Source organism: Arvicola amphibius, chromosome X (assembly GCF_903992535.2).
Source record: "Arvicola amphibius chromosome X, mArvAmp1.2, whole genome shotgun sequence".
Taxonomy (NCBI): Eukaryota; Metazoa; Chordata; class Mammalia; order Rodentia; family Cricetidae; genus Arvicola; species Arvicola amphibius.
In genome coordinates, this window is record NC_052065.1 from 63,870,028 (window position 1) to 63,883,239 (window position 13,212).

Sequence of the window (13,212 nt, forward strand, 5' to 3'; positions counted from 1 at the left end):
AAAGAATAACGTACTCGAAAACTCCTCAAAACGTGCTGAGATTTCTTATAAGGTCTTTTCTCTTAGCTCTCTCTTGCAATCATGGCATATTTTAATGTATCAGCTATAAATTAAGATTAGCATAACTGTGAAGCTGACACAAATCAGATATTTCCATGCTCTGGGTTTTCAAGACATTTGATTAAGCTGTTGTATCAGTTTTCTTAGGCTACAATGAGATATTACAGACTAGATGCCTTCAACAATAGAAATTAATTTTCTCACATTTCTGGAGACTAGCCAAGACAAGGTACCAAAGGAGTTGCTTCCTTCTCAGGCCTCTTTCTCTGGCATGTGCATAGCCATCTTCTTCCTCTGTCTTCAATATGGTCTTCTTCTATACCCATCTGTGTCCAAATTTCCTTCTATTTTGAGGACACCAATCATACTGAATTTGAGCCTACTTCAGTGAACTCATTTTAACTTGATTACTCCAAATAAAGTTATATTCTGGAGTACAGGGAGGTAGACACCATCCATCAATTTTGAAGGTACTCAAGTCCACAATAGCTTTAATATGTATAAAGTACATCCATTTCTGAGAAGGTAAGTAATTGCAATCATTTAACTTTAAGGAAGAACCCAGAGAATTTAGAATGTAAACCTTCAAAAATCTAATGAATCTGCAGAGGATGCACTGAACTTTTGTTTACAATGATTAATGGTGTTTTGCAAAGATGAGCAACTGTGAACAGTGTATTACTTTTAATTATAATTGGACCGAATGATGGATCATTCCTAATGTTCATGTCATTCTTAAGTTTATCTTTAGCCTTACTTCATTCTTGGTTCTTATTAAATTTCCACTTGTTAGCTTATCTCTGATCCTTGTACTGGTTCTGTGTGTGTCAACTTGACAAAAGCTAGAGTCATCAGAGGAAGGAGCCTCAGTTGAGGAAATGCCTCCACAAAAACCAGCTGTAGGGCTTTTTCTCAATTAATGATAAATGGGGGAGGGTCTAGCCCATGGCATGGTACCATCCTGATGTGGGATTCCCCTCTGTATGCTATGAATATATTTTATTACCACTGGTTAATAAAGAAGCTGCTTAGGCCTATGGCAGGGCAGAATAGAGCTAGGTGGGGAAAACTAAACTGAATGCAGGGAGAAAGAAGGCAGAGTCAGCCATGTAGCTTGTGAAAGGGAGAAGATGCAGGAATCTTACTGGCAGGCCACAACTTGTGGTGATATACAGATTAATAGCAATGGGGTTAATTCAAGATGTAAGAGCTAGCAAGGAATACACCTAAGCCATTGGCCAAATAGTGTTATAGATGGTCTGGGTGACTGGAAAAACAAAAACAGCAGTCTCTGCTTACACCATCCCTGGTCTGGTGGGTCCTAGGTTCTATAAGAAAGCATTCTGAGCAAGCCAGGGAAAGCAAGCCAGTAAGCAGCTCACCTTCAAGGGCCTCTGCATTAAAACTCCTGCCTCCAGGATCCTGTTCTGTTTGAGTTCCTGTCCTGACTTCCTTCAGTGATGAAGAGTGCTGTGGAAGTGTAAGCCAAATAAACCCCTTCCTCCAACTTTCTTTTTGGTTATGGTGTTATTCATCGTCAGCAATAGAAACCCTAGCTAAGACAATCTTCATTTCAGGGTTACGGAAAGGAAAAATTCGCAATTAAGATCTTCAACATAGTATCATTGTGAGGAAGAGCATCTTTATAATATACTTATAAAAGCAAAATAAATATATTATTATCAATTTTTAGTATAAAATAAGATAGAGTGTTATGTCTTTAAAATTTTTTCAGAGTCCTGACGCACCAAAGTTGATACAGTATCTGTAATGATTGTTCTGTCTCTTCAAGAGACAAGCCACGCCCACTCCCTCCCCCACCCGCTGAGGCAGGATGATCTTCAGCTTCCGGCCTGAGCTCTCTCTCTCTTCCATCTTCCTCTCAGAGAGGCAGCTTCTACCTCTCTCCCCACTTCTCCCCTTTCCCCCTCTTCTCTCTCTCTCTCTCTCTCCTCTCTCTCTCTCTCTCTCTCTCTCTCTCTCTCTCTCTCTCTCTCTCTCTCGCTCTCTCTCTCTCTCTCTCTCTCTCTCTCTCTCTCCTTCTCTTTCCCCTTCTCCCTTCCCCCTCAATAACCCCCTGAATAGATATCCAACCTCACTCTGCATGGTGTGCCTATCCATGTCTTTGTCTCTTGCCTTCCCGCCACGTGTCTCCCAACCTGGGACCAGCCATGGCTCGGGGACTGACAGCCATCTCTGCCTGGGACTGGCTGCTCTCAGCGCCCCCCCCCCCCCCCCCCCGCTGCCTGCCACCCATGGCCTACTACCACTGCTTGGTGACCTACAGCATTTCTGCTGCCTGCCTGCCCACCTGGGATCCTGCAGCATTTTTAATTTTTTCATTACAGTATCTATCATTGTGATATTTGTTGCAAATGACCTGGACATTAGCCTCTATTCTTTTTTATGAGAATCAACATGACTAAGTAAAAATATTTTATTTCTTTAAATCTCAGCTGTTCTACAATATGAATACATGAACTTTGACCATGTATTCACAAGTGGAATCATGAGGAATTATCGTCCTAGAATATGGCATACTTCTTAAAAGAACCTTCCAGTTCCTTTCCAATGTTAGTACCATCAATTATTATCATCAAACAGTAATAGTACCTACTACTACTTCTATTTATCATATACCAGGCACAGTGCTAAATTATTTGCTCAGAATAGTCATAGAAGATAAGCGTTATCTTCATTTTACAAAAGAGGAAAGTGAAACCTAGTTTAATTTCCCCATGTCATACACATGGGAAGTGGCAAAGTCAACTAATTCCAGGAAGGTCCGACACCAAAGTCTTACTTATCTGTTACTGTTACAAGTCTCCTAACTTCTAAAGCACTGTTAAAAGAATTTCGAAATTTGAAATTTACTAGGCACATTATTAGTTTTCTGGGGCTTTAGGAAACTAAACTTGGATGGTTTACTGTGGAGCCTATTTCCACATTGTCCAAAGGTCAGAAAGTTGGAACTTACCTCTATTCCTTCAAGGTTATTGTGTTCCTACCACAAACAAAGGTCCCACCTAGATTTAGAGAGTTCTGCTCTAGCAAGGTTATTGTCAACAGGTGTGGCTAATATCCAGACCTTGTATTTAAGGAATAGAGAAGTAGATATGCTTCTACCTCAAACAAAAGTCTAAGGATTCAACTAAGTTCCAGCCCCTTTTATGGAGATAACAATGGATTCCACCCAAGGAGTGGTTTGCCTACAGAATGGTTTGGTCTAGGGTGTGGGCATGACTTGTTTTTTTCTAGCAACAGAATGTTTAACTATGGAAGTAGGCCATGACCTTCAATTTGTATGTTCAGAGTCCTGACGCAACAAAGTTCTTTGTATCATGTTAATGCAGGGTTTTTGGTTTTGTTTTTTGGTTTTTGGGTTTTTTTGTCTTACTCCTACATTTTGGGGCCAGGGGTATTTTAAGCAATTGGAAATTAATTCGGGTGAATTCTAGTACTCACTGAAATTCCCTCCCGATACTATTCTATGTTTCTCCATTTTATTATTTTCATTTGCATCTTCATGTTCTTTACTATATTTCTAAATCCCCACACCTCTACCCTGGCAAGAAGTATTTTTGTTTTTGTTGAGTCTGGTCCCCGACAGTTTATAAAGTAGAAATGTATTCCCTCAAAGTTCTAGAGTATACTCTTGCTTAAAGCTCCAGTACCAAACACTTCCCTGCTTTTCCCTAGCTTCTTTTGGTTGCAGATAATCTTTAATGCTCCTTCAAGGGTACCATGACCACTCTTCCTCCTGCCAGTGGGTCTTTTATCTATCTGCAGATGCAAATTTACTTTAGAACACAAATTACTGAGGCTCAGACTAATCTGGTATGACTTCATCTTGACATGATTACGTACATGACCCCAAATCCTATTACAAATACGGACATGCCCCAAGGTTTCAAGTGGCCATGAATTTTGCTGGAAGACTGTTTAACCCAGTATATAAGTCATAAAGTGGACCAAAAATACAAACCTTTTCCAGTATGTTTGACTATAGCTTTCTTTAACTTTGGAGACAATGAAAAGTCAAGTAATTTGAACATTTCCTTTCCGTCTGACAGTCACGTTACTTATTTAATTCTACTTTAGAGATTCAGTGTTACTGGAGACAAGTCACAAATTTACAGAGTTTTTAGGGACGTCAGATAGTCATTAGCTTACTGTGTATAGCAAGTCTGCTTTGTTAGGTGTTAATGTTGCTGTTGTTACTCTTTTACATCAGGATTCCTAACAAGCAGACTAGCTACAGATATTTATTAGTTTACAGTAGAGCCTTGAGATATCAAAGTGCTGCTGCTTTTTATAGAAATTAAAGTTCAAAGAAGGTGAGTTACCCAATGAAGGTCACAGAGGTAGCAAATGGCACAGCTAGATCCTCAACCTATACCTTCTCTCTCCTAAATTCCACTATACCCCAGTACAGAATGTAGAGGCCAAATCTAATGTCATTGATTACTGTATGGATAAATTTAAGAATTGTCAGGGGAAAAGGACTTTGGACTCCTAAAGTCAGAACAGACAATAAAATTATACACTTTTGTATTAGCAGGATACAAAGCACAATAAGTTATTATTATTATTTGGAATAATAAGAACATTGTTATGGTTTCTTTGGTAGAATATCACTTAAGTTAACCCCATCCAGCTGGTATTGAAAGTTTGTAATGGAAAATATTTATAATTATTTAATATTTATACAAGATGATTTCTGACTATAAGAACCATACATAAGAATAAATGGCAACTTAAGACTTGCTCTATTGCTGTCACAATAACAGTACATGTTTATTGAGCTTTTAGGATGTGCTCTGTTCACCTTTGTTCTAACTGCTTTATGTGCAATTAAACTGTCTTCATAACATCTTCACAAATTAGGTAGTATTATTGCTTCTATTATGTATGCAAATAATAGGATGAGGGTAAGATATTTTATTATGGAAAAAAAAACCAAGCTGTAAATTCAATCTGGCTCTAGAGCCCACACTTTTAAGTACTATTATTCATTGTCTCCCATTCCTACTGCTCTGTTATCCATGTCAAATGACCAATAAATAGCAAAGCAGAATGGTAACACAGCAGATCTTGAATGCTGGGAAGGTCCATGAATTCTAACAACAAACTCTCAGAAATGAGAATTAAAAGTGGCATTATAAACTACACTATATATACTTTGGATCTTACTTATAAAATAATATAGAGCTAATTGTTCATGGAGAGTTATGATTCACTTAGACATTTTAAATGCAAAGTGCCTCAGTGTTTTTAAAAAATGTATGTAGATCAAACTAAGATGGTGATGATCTGTTGAGAGGAGCACAAAAATATGCAGGAGCTGCGATGGTCAAGGTCTGTGGGATCCTCACTTTATATCTTAGAGAGGGGATGGGTTGGGAAGAAAGGCCAGGTATCTAGAACAATAATGGCAGAACAAGAGAGAGCTCAGGAGTCACTATGGAAGATAATGTGATTATCTGTGTCCATCTAACGATGAATCTTGATCATTTCTAATTGCTATTTTATAGCCAAAAGGGTCACCGAAAAATATGATTTGCTCTATATCTGAGTAAGCTTCCTTTAATAAATCTCCCTAATTGTTCCAATAAACCAAGCGTATTTTTGGTAAAGTTGCTCAGTTTATAGACTTTATATAATTTGCTTTTTGAAAAAGAAAAGGATACATGATACATTTCTAACCAACACAGTTCACAATATACACTTACCTTTTTCTGCTGGGCTCAAAATGGTAACTGTGGAGAGAAAAGAAAATGGGAGATAGAAAAGAGGACAGGAGAGAGAGAGAGAGAGAGATAAAAATTAGTGAAATTGATGATGAAGCTACATCCCTGTTAACCCACTCTGAAAAATATCATTAACCTAAAAGTGCTCTGCTAGGGATATAGGCCAACTAGTAAAATATGTGCCTAGCTTCCTTTTGTTCCCCAGCACCACATAAAACTGGGAATGATGTTGCATGCCTGCAAACTCAGAACTTGGGAGGTGGTAGAAGGAGGAGTTGGCTGACAGTAGAGATCATCTGCAGCTACAAAGTGAGTTGAAGGGCGATGTGAAAAGAAAGAAAGGGAAATGAAATTATTTTAATATATCTAACCTATTGAATCTCATAGCTTAGCTTGCCTGACCTACTGTGCTGGATAGTGTTATGTCATCTTGGCATAAACTAAAGTCATTTGGGAAGAGGGACTCTCAATTGAGAAAATATCTCCATAAGATAGGGCAGTAGACAAGCCTATGGGGCATTTTCTTAATTATTGATTGGTGGTGGAGTGCCTCGGCCATTGTGGTTGGTGCCATCCTTGGGATGGTAGTCCTACAACTGGGTGCTATAAGAAAGCAGACTGAGAAAACCACGATGAGCAAGCCAGTAAGTATCACTCCTCCATGGCCTCTGCATCAGCTTCTGCCTACAGTTTCTTGTCCTAATTTCCCTCAGTGATGCATGACAAGCTATAAGATAAAATAAACCCTTTCACCCATAAGTTGATTTTTGGTCATGGTACTTTATCACAGCAATGGAAACCATAAAACACCTATCTTATACATCCTTAGAATATTTAGGTAAGCTACCATTGGGTAAAAGTCACCTAATAAAAAGTCTGTTTACAATAGGAAGTCACTAGCTTATGAGTCAGTGATTGCTGTACTGAAAGCAGAAGAGTCGGGACTAGAGTCTAGTCTCCAGAGATTTCCCCATATACTACATCTAGCTACTCTAGTCATCCCTTGCAGGTTTACTGTGAGTTATGTATCACTCCTGTTTAAAACACCATCATACAATGGGACATATCGTCTTAATCATCACCATCTGGTGTACTTGATGCTAGGCAAGCAGAATTCCAATCTTACATCTTTTTTTTTAGTCAGAACAGTTAAGAGTGAGAGAAATGGGGGATGGAGTCAAAACAGTGAATGAGAACATATTTTAGATGCTATTTCTTCAGGCCTTCATTAGTCATACTTTTCCTTTCTCTTTACACACAAGCTTGTGTTTTTAAAGTTATTCTTTGAATGAACAGTGAGTTTTTTCTAAATGATACATTTGGTCTGTGTTACAAATCCAATAACTGATTTCTTCTTTTCTCTAATATAGGGTTTGTACAGATATGATATAGAATTCTATTCAGCTGAAAAGAAAAATGAAATCATGAATTTGCAGGCAAATGGAAGGAACTGGAAAATAATATACTGAGTGAGGTAACCCAGAAGCAGAGAGACAAATACTGCATGCTCTCTTTTAATTCTTGTTACTAGTTCTGAATCTTTAGATTTGCATATATAACTTGAGTAACAAAAAGTCAAGAAAGTAGAAAAAGACCACTGAGTAAGGGAGGAGGAGTACTCGAGAGAGGGCTAGTGAAGCACAGGCGCTGGGAAAGGTGCAAGGAGAAACGGGAGGGGCTTGATGCAGAAGGAAGGGTAATACAGAGGGGAAAGGGAGGACGGAGAGATAAGAACACTAAGAATGTTTGGAAACCCCTGTAAGAAAACACATTATTTTATAAGTTTACTTAAAAATGCAATTATATACTGAGCGGTGGTGGCACACGCCTTTAACTCCAGCACTGGGAGCAGAGACAGTCAGATCTCTAAGTACAAGGCGGGCCTGCTCTACAGAGTGAGTTCCAGGAGAAACTCTTTTAAAAAAAACCCCACACACCATTATATGTGAGATATATGTATACATACTTTGAAAGAGTTACATGGGAGTGAGAATGCTCTCCCAAGAGCTACAGAGTATCTATCAAAAGCCCCCCTCAGGGCCAGGAGATTCCTCAAAACAATATAGGTTATTTCCATTCTTCTTGATTACTTCCCACAACTTTAAGGCATGGCCCTACTGCTGAAGACACCATGCACTTTGGTTACAGTCCTGACTTGGAAGCCTCCTCTCTAATGGCTAGTTCTCAATGTATCCAAAGGTGTTATGCAAGCTGCCTAAGGAAGAAACGTTATTAACAGTCCTGACCCAGTTTCAACCCGAGAACCACAATAACAACTGAACTGACAGGATTCCCAATAGTGCAAAAGTGGCAGTTAGGTCTGAGGACTAATAAACAGTTATCTAACTGGACTTAAGACCTATTCAGGAGGAGGTAGCTAATTCCTGTTCCTGTAAACCCAATCAAGAACCTGTGGTTGCAGAAGTCATAACCCTAAAAAAAATACAGCTTCAATATTTAGATTCTACTCAAAAATAAGTGTGCCTTTCAGCCCTTATCAAAGAAGCATCTTTTATCAGCAGAGGGGGAGTGCTACAGAGATCCACACCTGACCAAAGAGCGGAGAGCAACTGATTGTTGAATGCCCACACCCAACTGAAATATATACAACACAACCCCTACAACTAAAGTTTGGGGATCATTGTAGAAGAGGGGGCACAAAGACCGTAAGAGTTAGAGGACCAGAAACAACTGCAGGGAGAGATTGTCTTCCTGACATGACTGGGGTGCTGCACCCATATACTCTAAATATGGTTGCACAGGACTTCACAGTGGACATGGAAATGAGGATACAGGAAATTTTCACAAGGCTGCTGCACATCTAGATGAAGAGCCGCAGGCAGTCAATAGCTGCTAAAGGAGAAAGAATTAGTTTTCCTCAGAGATGAGCCCCCTGACAACAGATTTCCCAATCCTAAGTGGTCACTCCTAAACATACACATATACATGCGGGCAACACTAACTGGAGTCGTTATTTGTAGTTGGTTCTTCTTTATTTTTTACACTTTGATCTTTGGGGACCTGCCACGGAACTCCCAAATAAATACACAGAGACTTATTCTTACTCATGAATACCTGGCTTATTTCTAACCAGCTTTTCTTAAATTATCCTGTCTACCTTTTGCCTCTGAGCTTTTTCCTTTCTCTAGTCTATATACCTTTCTTTACTTCTTACTCCGTGGCTAGCTGTGTGGCTATGTGGCTGTCTGGCTGTTCCCTGGTGACCTCCTTTCCTTCTCCCTTTCTCGCTCCTTTTGTTTTCTCTCTCTCCTATTTATTCTCTCTGCCTGGCAGTCCCACCTATTTCTCTCTCCTGCTTAGCTATTGGCTGTTCAGCTCTTTTTTAGATCAATCAGGTGTTTAGGCAAAGTAAACACAGTTTCACAGAGTTTAAACAATGCAACATAAAAGAATGCAACACATCTTTGCATCATTAAACAAATGTTGCACAACATAAACAAATGTAAGACATCTTAAAATAATATTCCACAACAATTTTTTGTTTTGCTTTGCTTTTGGTGTACACAACAGCAATAATTATCAAAAAGGTCACGAATTGTAGGGAGTATGGGAAGGGGACACAGGAGGAGCTGGAGGGACCTATAACACCAGTTCCAGGGATTCTAGCCTTCGTGGGCACATGCACACATGTGTCCATGAATGTTCTCACACACACACACACACACACATATACAACTACATCCTAAAAACGTGAAAATCTTAAAGAATGAAGTGAGTAAGAGGTGAGTTGCCAGGAGACTAATACTAATAAAGATTAATTGTTCTTTGGTACATCAGGTGGAATGCTCTTGTTCTCTTTTATTTACTTTAAGTGAAATTCATAAATAAAGCTGTACTTATTAGTGAGGTACCATGTAATGTTTGGTGCATGTATATGATATGTTTTAAGTCCAGGTAAACAGATTTATGAATTCTTTATGCATAATTGCTTTTAAGTTAATTGGAGGCCCTATTTCTCATTTTTTTTTGGCCATTTACTACAAGACTATGGTGGGAGGGGAAGTTCACTTGTCGGTACTAGGAATGAGACAATGTACATACAGAAGATGGAGCACAGGCAGCTTTAAGTACTGTACAACAATTACCATGAAATGAGATTAGATCACACAGTCCACATGCAGAAGGAAGTAGATGGCCAAATAAAACGAACATCATAGCATTTTTGTCTGGTTGTTTCTCTTGCTTGTATGCTTTCCAATTTTGTGTTTTCATGGATTTTGGTGTGTGTGTGTGTGTAGTGTGTTGTGCTTTATTTTCTTTCTTTTTTGATTTGTTTGTAGTTTTTCTGTTTGTTTGCCTGGTTTGTTTTCTAAGATAGAAAGAAAAAGTAGGGGAAGGGATAAAATGTAGGGAAATTCTGGGAGAAGTTGGAGAAAAAACTGCGATCCAAAAACATTTTCAGAAAAATTATTTTTCAATAAAAAAGACACTAGCTTCAGAAAATGGAATACGAAAAGGAATAAAAAATATCTTGTTAATAATTGTATATTGATAATATGCTGAAGTGGAAATGTTTTCATATATTAGATTAAATAAATTCAAATATTTAATAAAATATTAATTAAAAATTAATTTCACTTGTGCTTTTCAGCATTGTTTCCTTCTAAAAATTTAAATATCACCACTATTGTTATGTTTCTGTTTGACAGTCATGACACAGAGTTTCTTCCATGCTCTCTCGACCATATTTGTTGATTATCCCATTAAGTCTCACGTACTCCACTTTTTGAAATTTGTCTTCATGTCCAGTTACAAACAATCAGTAAATACGGAAGAGAAACGAGAACAAAAAGCTGTTGGATGCTAACTCCAGTCCTCTCTGTGAACTGAAATTTGAAGAAACAGCAGTTATAAACTTGTCTAACCATATCATTCTGTAATCATGCATGGCAAATTTGTCATTGAATTAGCTAACTGTACATTTATCCAAGAGATTCCTGATAAGAGATTCATTTTGCAAAAGTTTCAGATGACTCTTACAACACTTTCATTTCAATTATGACTAGAATGTTTTAGTCTCTTTCTAAAAAATTCAGTTCTATGAAAATAAGTGTCATGATCTTTTAAAATACAGTATTTTCCCATCAAAGGTTTGTAATTCTTAACTGGAAAATTTGCAAGAAATGATTTTTCCCTTATACTGATTGGTTCTTTAAAGAATTTCAGGTGTAAAAATACTTTTGAAATCAAGTTCATTGTCAAATTCGCATCTGAACGTCTTCTTTTCTGCCGCATTTTCAAGTGTTTGTAATCCAGAGCTCACTCCTTCCCTTGGCTGGTGGCCATTGTTCCCCTTTCTGCTGCTGCTCCTGCTCCCCATACTCCTCCTTCTCATTGTCGTTTTTCAGGTGTTGAACTGCGCTATGCTAATGTGCAGCTTTCAACCCGTAGAACTGCGCTATGCTAATGTGCGGCTTTTAACCTGTATTTGACTTCTGCCTTCTGCGTGTGGCTCATCTAAACTAATCTCATTACATATTGAATCCTGCAGTAAAGCTGGCCATGCTCCATCTGGAGAACTAACTCACTGTCCTCACTCATCCTTCTGTGTACACACTGTCTCATTCCAGTCCTGACAAGTGATCTTCTCTCATCCATAGACTTTGGTCTTTTCCATGCTTGGTCAAGAGAAGGTCGACCAAACAGACAGCTGGTGGAACGAGGATAATTAAGTGCTACCATGTGTACCACAGAACTGAGAAGGGCGTGCAGACATTCAAAAATGTGATGCCCTGGTCTTAAAAGGTTGCAAAACTCCAAGCTTTTACTTCTAGGTGGACTTCGGAAATTGAAAAAACAGGAAGAGATGGCTTAGGTATAGTTGTAAACAGCGTAATTAACGATGATTAAAGGAAATTCCAACACAAAGCCAATCTGCAAAGACTGAGACATTATACTTTTACACATATATTTTACTCCAAGCATCCATGAAATATGTAGAGGGTACAAAGTCCTTGCGTACACAAATAAGCACTAGGAAAACCAGGAAATTTAAACCACAGGCTTATCTCTTCAAAGGAAGTAGATGTTTGTCTGTGTTCCACATGGAATGCTGGGGAAGGATGTAGTTTATGACCTGCTAATCTTTTGCTATCTGTAGGGCCAGGCTTCATCAAGTACTGCAGACTATTATGTTTGTTTCTCCCAGATTTTCTCCCTAGACCTTGAGCATTGTTTCTCAGCCCACTATCTGTAGGGCCAGACCACACCTGTATCCCGAAGCCTATTATCCCGAAGACTCTTCCTCCCTTAGACCTTGAGCATTGCTTCTCAGTCCATAAAACTCATCCTTCTGGGAGACGTCACTTGTGCTTTACAATAGCCTAGGTAACCTCTGTGCTATCCTAGGGTCAGGCCACTTCTGACTCCCACAGGCATTGCATTTACCTCACTCATTCTCTCTAGACTCTTATCTTGAGCATTGTTTCTGAGTTAATAGAACCCATCTTTATGGAAGAAGCGATATGGACTTTGAAATGAGTTTCAGTGTAAACAAGTCTTAAACTTTGTTGTGCACACAGGATTCAGTCAGTTATCATCAGGAAATATACTTAAATATGGCTAAAATAAACTGCCTAGTGTCTGACTTTAGAAGTTTGAACCATTACTGGTTAACTAAGTCACAATGAACCAGATTTCCTTCTTGTTTCTCATAGGTCATTTCCATGGTGGCTGTAAGCTTTTGTAGGAACCCCTACACCACAAGCTGAACACTAAGGAACAGAGAATGGAATAGACCATGGCTGGCAAAGAATATAGTCTTTAAACTATAGGTTAGTGTGATGATTTGAATGTACCCAGTAGTTTCAGGCATTTGAATACCTGGTCCTCAAGTTGGTGGTGTTGTTTGGAGAGCCTTAGGAGATGTGACCTTGTTGGAGGAAGAATGGCACTGGGAGTGCGCTTTGAGAGTTAAATGACTTGTGCCGTTTCCAGCTCACTTGTTCTACTTCCTTCTTGTGGATCAAACTGTGGACTCTTGGTATTCTGCTCCTGCCACCATGCCTGCTGCTTGCTGCCATGTTGCCCACCACGAGTGACTCTTATACCTATGGAACCATAAGCCCAGATTAACCTTTCCTTCTAAGTTGCCTTGGTCATGGTGTTTTTCACAGTAATAGAAAGGTAAAAAATACAGTTAGTAAAGTCATTAAGGAGCAAGCAACTCAACAGGAAATAACAGATTCCATAGGAGGATCTGATTTGCAGAGGTGCCATCAACAGATAAATGGAAATCAAATAGCTATAAAGAAAAACAAATATTCATAGGAAATGGATGAACTGGAGTTGATTATGTTCCGTAAAACAAGCCAACTTAGACAAATGTTGCTTATTTTCTCTTACATGCAGAATATAGATTTAAACTCCTATATACCTATAT

General features: G+C 38.7%; 1 protein-coding gene across 1 annotated transcript in view; it reads right to left on the reverse strand.

The window, feature by feature from the left end:
* Zdhhc15 (zinc finger DHHC-type palmitoyltransferase 15) overlaps window positions 1-13,212 on the reverse strand; it is a 103,291-nt gene that overhangs the window by 79,140 nt on the left and 10,939 nt on the right. The window contains 1 exon segment of the mRNA XM_038316268.1: window positions 5,793-5,819. Within this exon segment, the coding sequence (XP_038172196.1) occupies window positions 5,793-5,819 (27 nt within the window).